This window comes from Peromyscus maniculatus, chromosome 1, assembly GCF_049852395.1.
Source record: "Peromyscus maniculatus bairdii isolate BWxNUB_F1_BW_parent chromosome 1, HU_Pman_BW_mat_3.1, whole genome shotgun sequence".
In the NCBI taxonomy this organism is placed as follows: Eukaryota; Metazoa; Chordata; class Mammalia; order Rodentia; family Cricetidae; genus Peromyscus; species Peromyscus maniculatus.
The window spans coordinates 67,766,397-67,785,508 of NC_134852.1; the positions used below are offsets into that span (position 1 = coordinate 67,766,397).

Here is a 19,112-nt window from a genome sequence, read left to right on the forward strand (position 1 = left end):
TGGAAACTCCTATTCTAATTCCCAATGGAATCTCACGTGATTACAAATGTCTGAAATTACCTTTCAAAAGAAGGATGGAGGCCTCACAGTTGGTAATTTTAAAATTTACTACAAAACTATGTTAGTCAAAACAAACCATTTGTCATAAAAGTAGACATACTGTCCAGTGAAATAGAATGGATAACCAGAAATAAATCTTGAAATATACTGAACTGTTTCAAACTAATTTTTTTATTATGTTATAGCAGTGCATTTTCCCTGCACGTTTCTCTATACCCCATTTTTGTGCAGTGTCTAAGGGGGCCAAACGAGGATGTTGGATACTCTGGAATTGGAGTTACAGACAGCTGTGAGCCACCATGTAGGTGCTGGGATTTGAACACTAGCTCTACTGCAATAACTAGTGCTCTTAACTGCCAGCCATTTCTCCAACTCCATGAAATGAATTTAGACAAGGATCCTAACAGTATCCATGGGATAGTAGGAAGTTGTCTTAATGAATGATGCTGGGAAATACTGGAAAACATATGTGAAGGAGTGATTCTGATACCATAGAAATCAACTCAATGAATCCAAACCTTAGGGGTTAAAGTTATACAACTCTTAGAAGAAAATAGGCATGGCTGCATAACATTGGACATGGCATCGAATTTCAGTTCTGACACTAAAAGCACAAGCAGGAGGGAGAAATGAAACAGAGAAGTTGGGTAACTGCAATGTTCAAGGAACTTCTGTGCATCCAAGGACACAGTAAACACAGGCAAGCAGCCCCCAAACACCGTAGTTAGAGCAGCATAGTGGGGTAGTGTGCCTTTAGAGAGACTCATCCCTAAGCATCCTAATCGGATCAAGATAGTAGGAGAGATGCAAACTGCTTTTCAGATTCTTTCAATCTTTTCTGCCCTTTCTCTAAGAGGGCTGAGCCTTGGATATTTTCCTTAAGAATTCCTTGGTCTTGGTTCCTGTGTAACTACTTTCCTGGCAGGGAGTTGAGAATGCTGTGCTCTTCATTTTGTCTTTCAGCACAATGCTGGTTTGGTCCTTTGTGTAGGTCTGCCCTCAGATTCTTTACAAATAGATAGGAGAGAAATTAGCCTGTCTCCTCTGCCAGAAGTGACTGGGTGCATAAAGGCACTGTCTCTGTCGCTTTAATGCAGAAACAGACACCTCTGTTTTAGGGAAAATTCTCCACTAAGGAGTAGTTACCAACTGCTACATCACTGCAGTGTAACAAGCAACTGGAAAACCTTAATGCCCATGGTAAGTGTGCATTGCTCATTTTTCTGGAGGGTTAACAAGTATATCTACTGGCCTTGGCTAGCTCCCCCACAGGCTGAGATGAGTGATCATAGCTAGCCTACTGAGGTGGTCTCGGAGAAGATAATGCACCTCAAGCCTGTCCTCATGTCAATTCTCCTGGACCAGTAGACTCACCTGGCATAGCATTCTGATGTTAGAGGAAGGGACAAGAGACCAGTTCCTCTTGTGACTAGCAAGCTGTTCCATCTACTACCCACCAGACAAATCAAGTTGCAGGGTTGATCTACAGTTAAGAGAGACAACTAATGCCTCTGTAGTGAGGCTTATCCAGGGGGTGCGGGCAGGGCAGGCAGTTTGCCCTGGTGATTTTCCATCAACATCCTCAAGGAGCCTCCATAGCAAAAGGCTTTAGACATTCCTGTAAATGTATTTCCCTACATAGTCTATAAAATACAAAAGGTTGGATAACTGAATCACTGGTTTATGCCCTGTGGCCTCTACATTTCTCTGTAAGCACTTGCTTAAGAATGTGTAGGTGCTCAGCCTAAGCCCGTGAGCCCCTAGACCTTGAAAAACTACACTTGCTTCTGTTACCCAAAGCACCTGGCTTCCAGAGAGTCTGGAATGTAAATGAGTGAGAGATGACATGGGCAGCTGAAAGGGACTGGGAGCAGTGGTTACCTGGAGATGAACAACGGGCATGGAGTGCTGCCTTGACCACAGATAGAGAAGCTTGTCAGAGTTCTGGAACATTCATGTTGATCCATCCCTGGTTCTGTCACTGTAACAAGGTTGAAATCAGAGCAGAAGGCATGCTTCACTGTGGTCTTCACTGAGGTGAAGCTGTCAAGCTCATGGCAGGCAGTAGACTGGATTCTGTAGGGTTTCACTCTGCAACAAAAAGATTCACAACAGCTACTTAATCTTGAAAGCAGGGGCTCACCTGAGACTCTTGAACAGTGAATCATCCTTGAAAACCAAACCCATGGCAACTATAAAAGGGTCCAGGGATCTTCCTGAGAATGCCTGACTGTGGGCTGGTGTCCCCTGCTGACTCATACCCAACACCTTGAAAGCAAGAAGGGCCAAGATACTTTTCTCTGCCAATAATTCCAATCTAGATTGCTTCCTTAATCTCCAAAGTCATTTATTCTGTGATTTTTTTGTGGGTCGCTTGCTGTGGGGCAGGGGGTGCTGTTTTGGTACCAAAAGATGGCTGTGGTCAAAACAGGCTAAGCTCTGACTTAATAGACTCAAACCAAAGTAGACAAGGAGCCAGCCAGGCAGTCAAGTGGGTGTGGCCTTTTGTAAATGGTGCTTAATGTAATAAATGCATTGACATAGGGGACAGTGAGGAGAGACAACAGGACCAGAGTTTTTTTTTATTCTGGCTGTATTTGAGAAGGCTGGCAAGATCAGCAACTAGTCAGCCAAGGACATCACAATTCATACTCATATCTGTCTTCTTCAAGATTTGAGGGTAATCTAAGAAACTGATACAAAGGTAAGGAGGCATCAAATATTCGCTAGAGTGCATAGTACAGGCTGCCTGGATCCCAGATCTCTCTGCCCACTAGGAAAATGGGGATATGCTGAGCAACTTGCTCTTCCAAACCCTATTTGCTCATCTGCAAATGGAAAGGATAATAATAATAATAATAAGAAGAAGAAGAAGAATAGACTTTACTAAACAGTTGGTGAAATGGTAAATGTTTAAGTACATGGCACAGACCTTAATGGAGCTATAGTTGGCTGATGTCCTAGTGCAAAAACATCAAAAGAACATTAACAAGGAAGAAAGAAGAAGGAAAGTTAATGAAGAAAGGAAGAGAAAAACAAAGGAAAAGAGGAAAAAAGAAATAGATTATAAATATATATTACTTTAATATTATATATCTTTAATGTCATTATGTGTGTATGTCACTATACACAGATAAAATAAGGAAAGAGAGGGATGGAGGAAAAGAGGGGAAGAAAAGAAAGACAGAAATCTACCTATCAGGACATGGGTGGGAAGACTGGGGATTATAGGGCCAGATGCCACAAGGACTTCTCAAACTGGGCAAGCTCCTCCATTCACAAGGCTTGAGCTCTCAACTCTGCACTCTGAAGCTCCCTGCCCTTCTCATTTCTGCTAGGGCTCAAAGGGGCAAGTTTCCCAGCAGTCACTCTGTTTCCTTGCCAAGCCTGTGAGAGTTGAGCTAGAGGCTCTGCCATGCTGCACAGCCTTGCCCTCTCTCTTCTTGGCCTGATGTCAGCCCTTGCCCCCACTTTTCTTTCTCCTGCAGCCCAACGGAGCCTGTTCTTTCCTTGATCCCTCACGTGTCTGCTTTCCTGTTGCAACATGCAGGCTCTTGGGTCTCGTTCTCTAGACTCATGGACTTTTCTCAGTATTTCTTCCAAAGAAAGAAAAATTGTGAACACATTTTGCATTATCTCTAAGTTAATAGATACAAATGTTGTATCAGGTGTGGGTTCATGCGGCAGTGGAAAGAAGACACAGAGACAATCTAAGGTTGAATTTTAGCCTTTTCCAGCTGCAGGGGATCAGCCTCTGGCAGACTGACTCACTGTCATTTAGCAAAGGGATTTTTATTGTTATACAATTTATATCTTTAGCAAATCAATTTCCATATAACAAAAACTCTTTTCCAAGCTCTCCAAAGAAACAATACAAAATGCGAATTCTCAATTAAGGGACATCTTGTTTTGCTGGGTCCTCCTGAAACCAAGTTTGTGTAGGCTTTGAACCCCTAGGAAACTCTTAGGTAGGATTTACATACTTTAGACAGAAGGTACTGGACCCAAAAAGAAGCAGTCACAAAAGGCAGATCAAAGCTAGGTGCTAACACTCCGGAATCAAACCAGCTGCAGCCCTGCAGGAGCTCTCCCTACATAAAAAGATCATTATTACACCAACATGGGAAGGTCGGAATAAGTCCTAGATGGCAGAAAGAGTTGTTGGAGAGAAAAGCTTACTTCCTCACTTATATGGTTTTCCTATCCAGTTTCGAAACATCATTGTCATTCACACTCTATGCAGTGTCCTAATGAGTGGGAGACTGCTAAGCACAATGTCCCTAGCAATGTATGCACATGTGCATACGTGTGCATGTGCTTTCAGGTTGTTTGGGGGAGATGAATAAGACAACAAGTAGTAAAAGCTAATACTCTCCATTGTAGACTCTGTTCTAGTGAATAGGATGGAACTTGGGCTAAGTAATTCTATGATTCAGAAAAATGTATTTTGTTTCCAGATTGTAGATGGAGTTCACTCTTCACTTCCATTCTGTCATGTGTGCATACTTCTAAATATTGCTCCACACACCATTAACACAAATATATTTTAAATGTCAATTTAAAACAGTTAAAGGAAGTGAAATTAAGCATAGCATTGCTTTCTTGATAAAGCTGTCCTGTAGCATATTCAAGTAGTACATTCAGTGAGTTCCTTACTCATTCAAAGTTCTTAGAGTGTCTTGAGGAAAACTTTGGTCAGGTGGACTTTGGGAAGGGGGCTTATGTGGATGTGACTTGTGTCTGTCTGAAACAGTTTCCCTCCTCTGTTCTTCAACACACCTCTAATGTCATTCCTCACTCTGTGTTTCAGGATCACCACCACGGCAGCATGCATGATGGACCTCAGAAGATACCCATTGGATGAGCAAAACTGCACCCTGGAAATTGAAAGCTGTGCGTATCAGAATACGCCTTCCTTTTTCTTGCCCTTCACTTTTTAAATCTTTTGTTGTTGTTATAAGTTAGCATCTATACTAAATTATCCATAATGCTCTGATACTTTTATATATATTAAAATTAGGCGTGGGGGGAGTACCTCAATGGTAGAATTCTTGCCTACTATACACAAGGCCCTGTGTATCATTCCCAACACACAAAACAAAACAGAGTATTAAAGAATTAACTCTTACCAATTTTACTATCAACACAAAGAGAGAAAGAAGGAGACACAAAACAAAAGAGAAGCAGAAAGATCGAAAGACAGGAATGTGTGTGTGTGTGTGTGTGTGTGTGTAACTCAGTATAAAAGAGTACTTCATTCTAATCTGATTAAAGAGTCTGTTTTCTGTGCTGTATATAGGAGAAAACAAATGTTCCCCATCTCAATCCATTCAGCGAGAAGAGAGCAAACACTGAGATGCAATTTTCCTACAATCTGCTTCATCATGCTTGAGTGGCTGGACTGCTGGGACCCTGGGCAGTCGGAGTAAAACTCATTTCCCATCAGAATCACAGCCTTACAAGCTGGCCATTTCTGTATCTTGGCAATTTTCTTCAATTTGAGGAGTGTTCAGATGCCTTATTGATAATTCAGTGCTGTATGCCTCTATGGGAGAGTTGAAGCTGTGTTGCTAACATCTAACAAGATGTGCCTCCTGCCACCCGAATGGTACCACCTATTGATCCTGACCTGTCACACACTGTTTTATTACCAGTCTCAACAAGTATTTGTTCTGAGTCTCTCACAGACTGGTTTATTATTAGTCTCAACTGGTGTTCTACTGAGGTTTCAACGCTTGAGTGAAGTGGCCTTTTTGGTATCATTGGAAGTATTTGTGGTGGAGGAGGGAATATGATACGTCACCACATTGAGGGAGTGCACAGTGGGTGGCTGCAGCTGGCCATACTGTCCCCTTCACTTCTATACTGTGCCAGGGTCCATGCTTCCTGATAGCTGTGATTTCAGGGATTAGGGATATAATATCCCATCCAATGATGCAGGATTGAAGCCTCTGGGGACATTGGCCAGAAGAGCTTAGAAGGCTCTGAGGAAAGATGGTGATCCCCATAGTTTCTAGGATTATCCTAGGAAATCAAATAGCTTCTGTGTGGCTAGATGCCATAGTCTCTGCTGAGATTATACAAATGTTAAGGAAGTGAAGATGAGTTTATTTAGGAAGCAGCTTCAGCCCCAATTTCCTGGACACATACTGTGACCTCTGGGTGTATGACCTGACCTCAGTGGGTGATGAGCAAAAGAGATCCTCTGGGTAAGGGAGAGCTTGTCCTGTGAAAGCACATGGTAACAAGAAGGGGATCCTTTTCTCCCAGCCTCTCTGTCTTTGGAGTGGAATGGAAAAAATGGGTACTTTGTTTTCCAGCTGAGTACAAAATCATTGATCCATTAATTAATCCCCACATGCTTTGCAGGCTTCGACTGTATGCCAGCACTGTTGTTTAGCTTTGATTTTGTTTTCTGGTTCTGGGCTTAAACCCAGGGCCTTACACATGTGAGACAAGCACTCTTCTGTAAAGCTGCACCCCAGCCTTGTGCAGGCACTGTTGTAAGCGCAGGTACATGAGAATACACAGGCAAAATGCTTTCCTCCCTGGTCACATGATCCAGAGAGATGGGAAACAGACAAACAGAGCAGTCAGTGTTTTGAAGAACAAAGGATTGTGGGAGGTTGTGGGGTTGCTCAGGAGGTAGGATCTTATGGACAGCTTCTGCAGAAAGTGTTCAGTAAGTCACAATGTGACCTGGAGAAGAATGAACTATTTGAACACCTATAAAAAACCTTCTGCAGAAAGCACATCTGCCCTGGGCACAGGAGCTGCTCTGAGCAGCAAAAGGCCAGTATATGGACTGGTGATGGGAGAGGGAAGAGCATCAAACTGAGGTGGGTCTTGTAAGTTCCTGGGGTCCTTGTGAGAAGTTTAGACTTGTTTTGCCCATTGCATAGAAAACAACTGAGAGCTTTAGGAGTGGTGTAACTGGCTGAGTATTTTCTTAGAGAAGGCATTGTCAGGTCTGAAAGCCAGAAGGAAGGTACTAAATAGCTGCTCCCACACTGTGGTCTACACAGAGGGATAGCAGAGTGCTCTAGGATTGTGATCACCACTGCAGGAGCAGTCAGTGCTGAGGTACTGGGCTATGAAAGCATCGGATAGATTTGCTTTATGTATGTTCAAATCCAAAATTCTATTACATGGCAGTGATATTTTTCATCAGATTTGAATTTTGGTGGTCTGTGATTCCAGTTCTTAGCAGATGGTGTAGTGCGTCTAATCCTGGTTCATGAGACCTGACTCAAGGGGGAAACAGGAAGGAAGGGAAGATAGGAAATAAGGGAGGGAGGGAGGAAGGAGTGAGGAAAGAGAAGGAAGGTTGAAAAGAGAGAAAGAGGAGGATGGAGGGGAAAACAGTAGAAGGAAAGGGGAGGAAGGAAATGAAGAAAGAGAGGGAAGAATAAAAGAGACAAAAATAACGAATACAAAGTGAGAGAAACGGAAATAAAAAACACATAATCTGCTGTGATCTGAGAGACTCCTGAGGGTTAGATAAGACTATACTTTGTTTCCCGTTGACTCACTCATTCTCAAGGAGCACTGGCTGCCTTTCAGGGGGATGTGAGAACTGTCCCCAGAGCAAGGTGAGAGATACAACCCTTATTATCATCACTCTCTTTGTGATGAGGGTACCTGCGCCAGGAAAACTCAGGCAGGAGTCTCCCAGCAAGAGCATTTCTGAAGTGGGCAGGCACCTTAAAGAGCTCTTATCACTGGATGCCGATTGGAAAGTTGCCCCTTAGTCTCTACAGCCATCCCTGAATCCTCCATACCTGCGTTCCCCCACCAACTTATTCCTCACTGTGAAGATGTGTTCAAATCCTCAGCTGGGTTTTCTCCAGGTGTCTGTAATCTCATGCTTTGCACTCAGAACTCTGTTTCCAAGCTAGAATTGCCCATGACCCCAGTTCTTTGCCTTTCAGGAACATCCTGGTACAAATCAGACTGTGGAGGTAGCACACGAAGACCTGAAAGCTAATTTCTCATTTCTCACAAATGTGTACATTAACTATTTTTTTTAATGCCATAGAGCCATTATTTCTTTTTAATGAAGATAATTTCTTGGGCTACTCGTGGTTATTTAATGTAACAGTGTCTCCTATCCACCATGTCCCTGCTTCTCTCTCCTGGTAGATGGCTACACCACGGACGACATTGAATTTTACTGGCGCGGCGGGGACAAGGCTGTCACTGGTGTGGAAAGGATTGAGCTCCCACAGTTCTCCATTGTGGAGCACCGTCTGGTCTCCAGGAATGTTGTCTTCGCCACAGGTGACTCCTGTGTCTACTCTCTGTCCCTCTAGGATGCTGGCTGCACCGACAGTGTGGTCTTTTAGTGAAGTGTATGCTGGCTGGCTTGCAAGTATTGTCAGCAATTGACCATCACATGAATTCCTTTAGCATATATAGAAAAAGTATTGGTACGTGTGAAGGACCACCTGAGAATGAGACACTCCCCAGGGTATGCTCTGGAAGATATGACAGTGGATGAGTAAATAGCTGGTTCATGTTTGATGTCCTAAGTAAAGTTAGAAAAGAGGCTGCTGATGGCCTTGAAGATTAGGAAAAGGTCAAGGGTGATAGGAGATGTTCTCCCAGGAGCTGGTCACCTTCTCATCCAGGACAACAGAGGTTCATACCGCCAACCCTGCCCTTTACACATGGTCTTCTCCAAGCACTGTCTGGTTAAGGTTACCATGGCCTGAAAAGATTCACTGCCATTTTTCTCCAGCTATCCATAGCCAGAGAAGATGTCTTCTGCTTTTCAGTCTGTGCTTGCTGGGGTTTGATTAAGTTACTGTCATGCGTATTTTATGGCTTTGGTGGTATCTCAGTTGCTTTTTGTTCTTGGTGCATCCTCTGCATGATAATTGAGTTGATAAATGACAGTATTTTGCAAACTATAAAGAATAGTCATGTCTACAAACAGTGCTGAAAATGCTAAGGAAAAGCAGAACTGTCCATACATTTGAACAAAAGCCAACAGCTATGAAGCAGGCTCAGGTTGTGATGGCCTTAAAGAAACTGGCCCTTTGCTGTCTGCCTGGTGCCTGTGGGTGACTGCTGTCCCCACTGTTTACTGAGCCTGCTTCATCTCACCTTCATGTCTCTTTGTTCTAGGAGGCCCTCTGCCCTCTTCCTTCCGCCACAGCTATCCTGGCTGGGTTAGGTGGTTGCTGTACAATGCCTCAATCTACTTCCATCTCCACTCACAGCTTATTCTTCCCTTGACAGTAAGAATGTGTGTCCCCAGGAGGGACTGATCCTATTCACAGCATACCCAGCTCTTTCCAAGCTTGCTTCCTGCCTGAGATGGGAGCATTAGTAATTCAGCACCTGCACAATGGCTCAAGGTTTTGACCTTTGTCTCCCTTCTCCAGCCTGGTTTCTATGAGTCAATGTGTTAGCAGAGAAAGAAACTTGAATTCTTAAGTCAGGTCCCAATGCTGTTTAGCTGGGGTCTGCACATCTGGGAAGACACAAGGAAGTGCTTGCTTTGGGTGGAGAGTGAGAAAGATCAGGATTTCTGGCTTAGCATTAAGGAACTGTGTGCACAATCAAGAAAAGTGCTATGATGCATTGAAGAAAGTTACTCATTTATTATGTATAAAATTGTGCCCCAAGACTTATGTGCATAAGGTCTGGTACATAGATAGTATTTTCACAGCAGAGAGATTCTCCTGGTGGCTGCCTTTGTCTACAAAGTTTGCTTTGTGACCAGACCATGCTTATATAAGAATCTCATACAGTTCTGTCTCAGAAGCCCAGGGAAAGGTGTGGACTAAGCAGCCCTTAGCCTGGCTCTGGACTGGCATTGTTCTTTGAAACACCTGTTTTGATTTGTTCAGAAAAGGAAGTCAGACTAAGTATGAACTTTACAGTCTTCAAGCTATGTATTGACTTGCAAGGCCATTGCAATGCAGTACTGTCTTCCTTCCAGACTGATTTGAATTCTACATTCCTGGAGTACTGCATGGGGCTTGATATCAGTTCTAAAACCTTTCACTCCTAAATACCTTGTCCTTTAAAATTTTACTGACTGAGCCACACACGAAGAAATAGCATAACTTCCATCATCTTAAAGATATTTTAAAAGCCAAACGCAATCCTTAATTTTTCCCTGTCCACTAGAAAAAAATGTTATGAATTAATACAATTCCAATTAGTAATCTGGTTTGAAAGGACTTTACCACCTAGAAACAAACTGTCTAACAAGGATTAGAAAAGAGCAAGGTCTCTGTTCACTTGAGAGGTAGCTTGAGTCATGCATAGCTGTTGAATTGAGAGTATACACTGGTTGGCAGTATATAGTAAAATGAATCATTTCTGCAGAAGAGATAATTAAATAAATATTTTATACAGAAGAGGTAACACAAAACTCAGAGACATTCTATACTCAAGGATTGAAATATGGTCTGTCAAAGAAAAAAATCCTCATAAAGCCTCCCTGCCCCTGAATGGGACCTGAGGATTGTACTGCTTGTAATGAGGCAGCTGTGCTCTAGAGTTATGGAAGGACAGCTGGATTCATTAGCGCCACAACAACAAACAAACAAGCAAACAAAAAACACTTTAGTTCCAAGCAGGGATCCCAGTGTTCTGAAAGGTGTTTTGATACATCTAGAAAAGAAAGTCAGGCTAACAACCCACCACAGTAACATTTTTGTTTCAATTTTATGCCAGTAATGTCCCTAGGAGCCCATACTTTAGAAATGCATTAGCTTATGATAAAGCAGAAGAAAATTGGAAGCCAGTGATATTGATTGGTAGTGTAGCATCAAGTATGTTCAAGGGCCTCATGTTCAACTGCTAGCACTGCAAAGTAAACGAACAAATAAATTAGAAAATTGAAGGGGTGTTGACACAGGCAAACTGATGTAGGAGTGCCAGAGCATAGCTACAGCGATGCTCAAGACTCCCCGTGCATACCAATTGGTGGAAGTATTGAGGCAACCCCATGTGGTTAAAAGGGAGGTTTATTTTGTGGGATAACTTACAAGTAAAGGGATAGGTTACAGGGTCCGGGAAAGATGAAGCACAGTCCAGTGGTGTTCTCTGGAGAACTCTGCTTGGTCTACCTCCAGTGTCCAGGATCCAGGAACCAAGAGACCTAGCACATCTGGATCTCAGGTCTTAAGGGCTCCTCTCTCAGACCTGCCTCATAGGCATGACAAGTTACTGGAAGCCTCAATAAGGGTAGTACTTCCAGGTCAAAGCTTTGACACTTGTCCATCAGTACGTTTTCTGAACTCTAAGTGGTCAGTTGCCAAGTGTTTATGGTATGTGAGTTCTTACAAAACAGATAATTCATCTTACAAAAAGAGCTGTACAAAATATGAAATTGGGAGAATCAGTATTTATTGGACCATTTTGTGCCATCTGTATTCAACGCCTTTGTAGTCAATCTTGTACCAAAGGCCACGTGTTCGAGATGAGCTGGGCTACTATGCAGGCTTTTAGGAACTGATACTGGGGTTGGAGGCCCCCACATTCTAACCCAGGACCCTGGAATGTCTTAATACAACACTTAGAAGTCATGTAAAAAAGAAAGAAATCAACAACCTACCACTGAGCCCTCCTATGCTCAGCTGCTGTGTTAGCCAGAAGCTGCCAGATTCCTTAAGCCTTGACCAACTCTGAAACTCTTTCCCTGGCCTCAATCTCTGACTCATGATGAGCACTCAGTTTAGCACTCTAAACTTTTTTCTTAGTTACTGAATTTAATTCTCTGGCCTCCTAACATTCATTCTTTACTGCCCTCCATGCTTTTGCTCAGATGCTAGCCTCCATTTGATCTACTGTCCTTTTTCTGTCCCATGCTAATGCAGTTAATTCACACTCTGCAGTGAGCAGTCCTCCTGCCAGTGCCTCCGCTCATCCTCCTTGAGCTTCTCCTCCTTTTTCTTTCTTTCTTTTTTTCTTTTTCTTTTCTTTTCTTGTTTTCTTTCTTTCTTTCTTTTTTTGGAAAGCTTTGAGTCACATCTGGTATCATTTCTTCTCATCTGCCAAGTGTTAATCTACACTTTATCAGATGTTCTAGAAAAGTCTTTTGAGGAAATGTGTTTGTTTTTAACAATATACTTGGGATTTCAACAATTTAAACAAACTCTAAACATGAGTTCTCCCTGCAAAGTCCACCAGAAAGAAGAAAAGAGAAAGTGGATTATGCTCATTAAGCACTTGGGTAAGCAACTGATTCTTGAGGAAATCCTAGTCGGTTAGCCATGCTCCTTCCTCATTCTGAATTCTAATTTTTATGAAAGTGCTTATGAGCTTAAATGATTCCTCAGCACTTACAAGCAGCAATGTGAATTCAGCTCTGGACACTTGCATTGGTGTTCTTTCAAAGAAAGTACCAAAGTATGGGAAGGAGAACTAGGCCCCTAAGGATAGTGGGAAACAAGGTAAGAGAGGAGTGGATTATCTAACGTGTGCATCTGGTCCCTAGCTAGGCTGCAGACTGCCTCCAGCCGCTACTGAAAAAAATGAGCATACTCATGTGGCCAATAGACATCAGTCTACCTTTGTGAGCCTCAGGAACTTTTATAACGGAATTCTAGGAAATATGTACAATCCAACCATGTCTATAGTTTGTGGTTCTTTTGGTCAAGACCTGAACTGGTATTGGGGCTTCTAAACAAACTTTGAGAGTATTGTAAGTATTTCATTTCTTGAATTTAACTTTTAAACACTTGCACTTAATAAGTGAATCTGAGCACTCCCCTCAGAAAAAATATTTAATAAGACAAATATTATAACTTCATGGCAAACTCAGATAAGAACATGGATCACGGCAGGAGTAGCAATAAAAGAACAATTTCCATTATTTTACCTAGTTTCTGCTTAGTTAAATATAGTAAAGCTTAAGTGTTACTGAAATATTTTGGATATACCAACAATATTTAATGAATATTTAATTTTTCAAATGTCAAACCAAATTAGTCCCAGTTCATCAAAAAAAAAAAGTAGCAATAATGTGGAAAGAGTATAGCCAAGTGTAGAGCAGTTGTTTGGTTACACAGGCTCCCTGGGTTCTGTTCCCAATGATAGGGAAAAGGAAAGAAAAGAAAAGGTGCATGGAGGGATGAGAATTTTTAGTGGACTATCAACCTTTAGTTGGTAGATATTCAAAGGGGCCCAAGTTGAGTGGCTAAGCCAACACCATGAGGAAAGATTTGATATAGAAACTTCCATAAAGAGACACATGTAATTTTAATATTCATAATGTTTCTGTTTGAACACATACACAGAAATATGTTTTGAACACAGGTGTGGGTCTAAGCAACTCTGCAAGAAGTGAATCCTGAACTAACTTGCCCCCACATCCTCCTTTGAGTAGAAATCCTCTATCCTTGAGAACAGCCACTGTCTTATGATGCTGTAGCCACGGTCACCTGGTTCTGAGCATTGTTTAAGGGTGTAATAGAGTCTGGACTGTTTAGCAACTGTTCTCCACCTCAGCCTCACATTGGAGATTTGATTCATCTTCACACTATACTTCACTCATATTTTTTACTATGCTCTTCTGTAAATAAATCATAATCTATAGAAATACTCCACTTCTTGTACACAGGTAGGAGTAATGTTGCTTGAATAACTATAAATACATGTGCAGATGAATGTTAAGTACATGCTTAAAATGAGAATTGGGAATGCTCAAACTTAACTTGAAATGGCAAACTGCTTTCTGAAATGGCCATACCAAGTTACACATACACACTAGTCAACCTGAGGGTCCTTGCATCATATTCCATCAAGGTACACACTAGCCCAACTGAATGTCCTTGATTGACATCCTACCATGGTACACACACACACACACACACACACACACACACACACAGCCAGCCTGAGGTCCCTGCTTCACACACTTGACATAGACATCACCTACTGGTTGTAAGTGAGTCTTGTACTTTCCATTTATCTACCTGCTAATGAGATTGAGTGCATTTTCTGGTGTCTACTTGATGAGCATCTTTGATGAGCTGCCTGTGCAAGGATTTCGTGTGAATTGTCTTTCTTTTTTTTAAAAAAAAAATTATTTATATATTTTACATCCTGACCACAGCCTCCCCTCTCTCCTCTTTTTTCACTCCCTCCTCCCACTGTTCCTCTGCCCATCTCAGTCTACCCTCTGCTCAGAATTGGGCAGGCCTCCCCTGGGCATCAGCAAAACATGACTTATCAAGCTGCCATAAGACCAAGCACCTCACGGTGTATTCAGACTGGGCAAGGCAAATCAGCATAAAGAATAGGTTCCCAAGAGCCAGCCAAAGCACCAGAGACAGCTCTGCACCCATTGCCAGGGGTCCCACAAATAGTCCAAGCTATACAACTGTCTCATACATGCAGAAAACCTAGGTCAGTCCCATACAAGCTCCTTGGTTGTTGGTTCAGACCTTGTGAGTTCCCATGAGCCAGACTAGCCATTTCTGAGGGTTTTCTTGCAATGTGCCTGACCTCCCTGGCTCCCACAATTCTGTCTTCCTCTCCTCAGGAGGACTCACTGAGTTCAGCCCAGTGTTTGGCCATGGGTTTCTGAATCTCCCTCCATTAGTCACTGGATGAAGGCTCTCCAGTGACAACCTTGGTAGTCACTAATCCAATCACAGGGGATGGCCAGTTTAGGCTATGTATCCACTGCCACTAGAAGTCTTAGCTAGGGCCATCCTTGTAGACATCCTTTGTACCAGGCTTCTACCTGACCCCGACCCTATAAAGCCCCCCTCTCAAGTCATCTCTTTGAGTACTGTCCCCTTCCACCCACACTCCAACCCAATACTTCGAGTTCTCATCCCCACCTGCCCACAGTCCACCAAGGAGAGATTCTCTGTTTCCCCTTTCCAGGGAGATCATGTGTCCCTGCCTTGGGCCCTTCTTGTTACCTAGCTTCTCTGGGTCTGTGGATTGTAGCAGGGTTATCCGTTACAGTTAATATCTACTTATGAGTGAGTACATACAATGTATTTCTTTCTGGGTCAGGCTTACCTCACTCAGTTATTTTTTTTCTAGTTCTGTAAATTTGTCTTCAGTTTCCTAACATCACTGTTTTTAATGCTGAGTAATAACTCCATTGTGTATATATGCCACATTTTCTTCATGCATTCTTTGGTTGAGGGATATCTAGGTTGTTTCCAGGTTCTGGCTATAACGAATAATGCTGCTATGAACATAGTTGAGAAACTGTCCTCATGGTATGATTGAACATCCCATGTTATATGCCCAAGAGTGATATAGTTGTGTCCTGAGGTAGATAGATTCCCAATTTTCTGAGAAACCACCATACTGATTTCCAAAGTGGCTATATAAGTTTGCACTCCCTCCAATAGTGAAGGAATGTCCCCCTTGTTCCACATGTTCTCCAACATAAGCTGTTACCAGTGTTTCTGATCTTAGCGATTCTGACAGGTATAAGATGGTATCTCAGAATTGTTTGCATTTGCATTTCACTAAGGATGATGAACATTTTTTTAAGTTTTTTGGTCATTTGAGATTCTTCTGTTGAGAATTCTTGGTCATTTGAGATTCTTCTGTTGAGAATTTTCAGTTTATGTCTGTACCCCATTTTTAAAATTGGATTATTTGGGTTTTTTGATGTCTAGATTCTTGAATTCTTTATATATTTTAGAGATAAGCCCTTTGTCAGATGTGGGGTTGGTGAAGATCTTTTCCTGTGAATTGTCTGTCTTTTTAAAATAAATAGCAGACATAATGTCTTATGGGATGTATGTATTGCAACACCCTGCTTAGAAATTGTGTATGCATGTGTGTCTGCTCTAATTTCTGGTCTGTGTATTAGTTTATTTATTCATCTTTGAAAGTAACAGTACTCATTGCATTATTTAAGTTGGCAACATCCTTCTCACTCTTGGTGCTTATTTATTGTTTGCTCATTCTTGCTTTTCATTTATTTATAATCTCACTATCAGATGATTAATTTTATACTTAAAATTGGTTGATATGGCAGTAGATGCTACAATGCCCACATTTGGGAGAACAGAGGCAAGAGGATCACAAGTTTAAAGCCAGTCTAGACTATGAATCAAGATCTTGTCTCATAAAATTAGACAAACAATTTACATAGTATTAGCTATTCGAACCAATGTTAAAGAATATAGAAGTATGTTGGTAGGTTCTATGAAAATATGGCTCTACTTTACAGATGAAACCTATGAATCTATGGATTTTGGTGTTTGTTAACACCCAGAAACCTGTTCTTTACAGACATATGCCAAACTGTATTGTAAGTTATCTGTTTACAGTAACAAAACAGTGCTTTTAATACTCATCTCCTTCAGTTTTTAGAATAATTTCAGTGTCTGCTGATACTTTTGTTTGGGCTATTAATCTGAGAGTAAAAAAATTGAAGGGGCATTTATTATCACATTATAGAAAATATGGATCAGATGCATCTGGTTTTTTCTGGTAACAGTTAGAGGAAGCTTCATCCAGCAGAGTGTGCCTTTTTAAGAAAAGATTTTGAAATTTAAAGTCAGGAGGTTGGAGTCATTGTGTGTAACACTAATGAAAATGTGCGCAGAGCATGAGAATCATAGACAAGTTACAGAGCAGGGATTAAGGAAATACTGAATTATGGAGATGTTAACACATGTACTTAGCTCACAGTAGAGAAGCAGCTACTCAGAACTCTAGGCTTATGGATCACCAAATCAGGACTTTGTCTTTCATACTGGTTCTGAATGTCTGTCCTGCAGACTACCAAAATGTGTAATGTCCAGTTTTTGCTAAATCTGAATTTACTCCGAGTTTTTGGCTTTGTGTGTATGTGTGTGTTCTTTGCATTGAAAGGTTAAAATTTTTACAAGATTCATGGAGAATAGATTATTTAATGATTCTATTTGTTTTCTCTTCCTTATTTTTCTGGAGAACAATTGGATAAGTGTATTCTGACATTATTTCAAAGGATTTTGAAATATGGGCAAAGGCTGGGATAGCCAATGGTGAAACTGATGGACAAAGGCTGCAACAGCCAATATGAAACTGTTCAGAGAGGAATTCCTTAAAAGTCAGTTTCAAAAATAGCTTTTGTTTCTTTACTAGAGATTATGTTAAACTGAGCTTCCCCCTTGGAGATTGTGTGCCCCGCTGTTAATACATGCACTTAAGCTTCTTCTAAGAGTCTGTTTAGGGACCCCATAACTTTAGCTTTTACTTAGTTCTTATTGACAAGTTGTTGCCATTAGTCCTTTATTTGTAAAGACGCTGTAGGTATAGAGAATCAAAGCGATAATGATGGGGTTACCGTCTGTGTCTCCTTTTTTGTTTAATCTCACCTTGAACTCAGTGAGAAATCGCCCTTCCTTCCTCCCTTCCCCATTTTCTTTATTTTGGGAATCCTTGCAAACCCTTCACCTGCATTTCTAGGCAGGACCCTACACCCAGTTCCCAAGTTCTAAACAGCAGGCTCAGAACAAGCATCCAGTCTGTGCCAAAGAACAGCTTGAGTTTGAGTGTGCTGCCATGAAATCACTTGCTTTTAGAACTTCGGACCTCTGTCCCACCACAGAAGCCAGGGGGTTTCAAAAATTCTGTAACCTACATCCTCATAAAATTATTTATCTTCCTGCATCTTTTGAAGTTACCTTTGAGACGCTAGCAAACATATTTAAATATTCTCAATGGTGAGAATGTTTTGATTTAAAAAAAAATAAGGAAAAGGAAAGAGAGAAAAATATATATTTATTGTTAATATAATACACCTGTTACTTGATATTAGGCCATGTAATTCCTAGTAGTAAACACATAGTAGATTTTCTTCTTCTGATTGATTTATTGAGATATTCATGTACTATATAATTCACCAGTTTAAAGTCTACAATTCAGTGATGTTTGATGTATTTGTGGGTCTCTGCAACTTTAAACACAACCAACTTTTTTTTTACTGCCCCTGAAGGGAGCCATGTAGCTTTTAGCAGTCATTTTTCCCACTTTCCTTCTGTAAGCCCCATCACTAGCCCACTTCCCATTTCTCTGCATGTGCCTATTCCATGCACTACTGGTAAAGAGTCTCACCATCAAGTCCCTTGTAAATGGCTGCTTTTACATGTGTCATTTTAAAGTTTTTTGGGGTTCACTCATGGTGTGCTATGTGTCATTTCTTGATTACTTTTTATTGCTGAATGATCTTCTATTGTATGAGTGGACTTGACCCTTTTTACCCTTTCAGCAATTAACGAACATTTGGCTTGTTTCCATTTGGTGGCTATTTGAAATGAGTTTGCTGTGAATATTTGTGTACATCTTTTGCTGTGGACATTTTTCTCCTTATTCATTTGTATTTGTTTTCTGTAATCTGAGAATTTTATTTACTTTTAAATAATTTTCCTTTTTTAATATTTCTTACATATATAAAATGAAATATGTTGACATTGGCCTCTTTTCCCCCTTTAGGACCCCCCATACTTCCTCCAACATGTCCCTCTCCCAACTGAATGTCTTTTTTATTTTTCATTCCCCACTCAGTCCAATTTGTGCTGCCAGTATATATACAGGCACAAAGTCACCCACTGGAGCATGGGAAACTTACCCGTGGCCACATCCTCAAAAAGAATGACTATTCAGCTGCTATAACCTATTAATAGTTCCTTAGTAAGCGTTGTAACTCAGAGATGACCCATACCATCTATTCTGGGATTCCAGCTGCCATGATCTTGTGGAGGTCTTTTGTAGGACCACAGCATCTGTGAGTTTATTAATATGATAGCCATGCATGACAGGTCCAAAACACATCACTTCCCAGCACTCCTCCTGCCATCCAGCTCTTACATTTCTTCCTCCCTCCTCTTCTTTGATGATCCCTGAGCTTTGTTGTTGGTGGGATTAGTACAGGTGTCCCATTTAGGGCTGAACCCTCAGTCTCTTATTTCAACACTTAGACCAGTAATGCATCTCTGTATTGATTAGTGCCCATTGTTAGAAGTTTCTCTGAACAAGGCTGAGAATAGACCAAGTCTATGGGTAGAAACGTAATGAAATCAGAAGGCAGTTATTTACCCAACAATGGTTATGCTGCTGTTACACCA

General features: G+C 41.3%; 1 protein-coding gene across 2 annotated transcripts in view; it reads left to right on the plus strand.

The window, feature by feature from the left end:
* The window catches only part of Gabrb3 (gamma-aminobutyric acid type A receptor subunit beta3), a 241,550-nt gene that overhangs the window by 198,358 nt on the left and 24,080 nt on the right, over nt 1-19,112 (plus strand). For both annotated transcript variants that reach the window (XM_006995698.4, XM_006995697.4), the window contains exons 5-6: nt 4,871-4,953; nt 8,203-8,340. In XM_006995698.4, the coding sequence (XP_006995760.1) occupies nt 4,871-4,953; nt 8,203-8,340 (221 nt within the window). The remainder of the gene's footprint in view (nt 1-4,870; nt 4,954-8,202; nt 8,341-19,112) is intronic.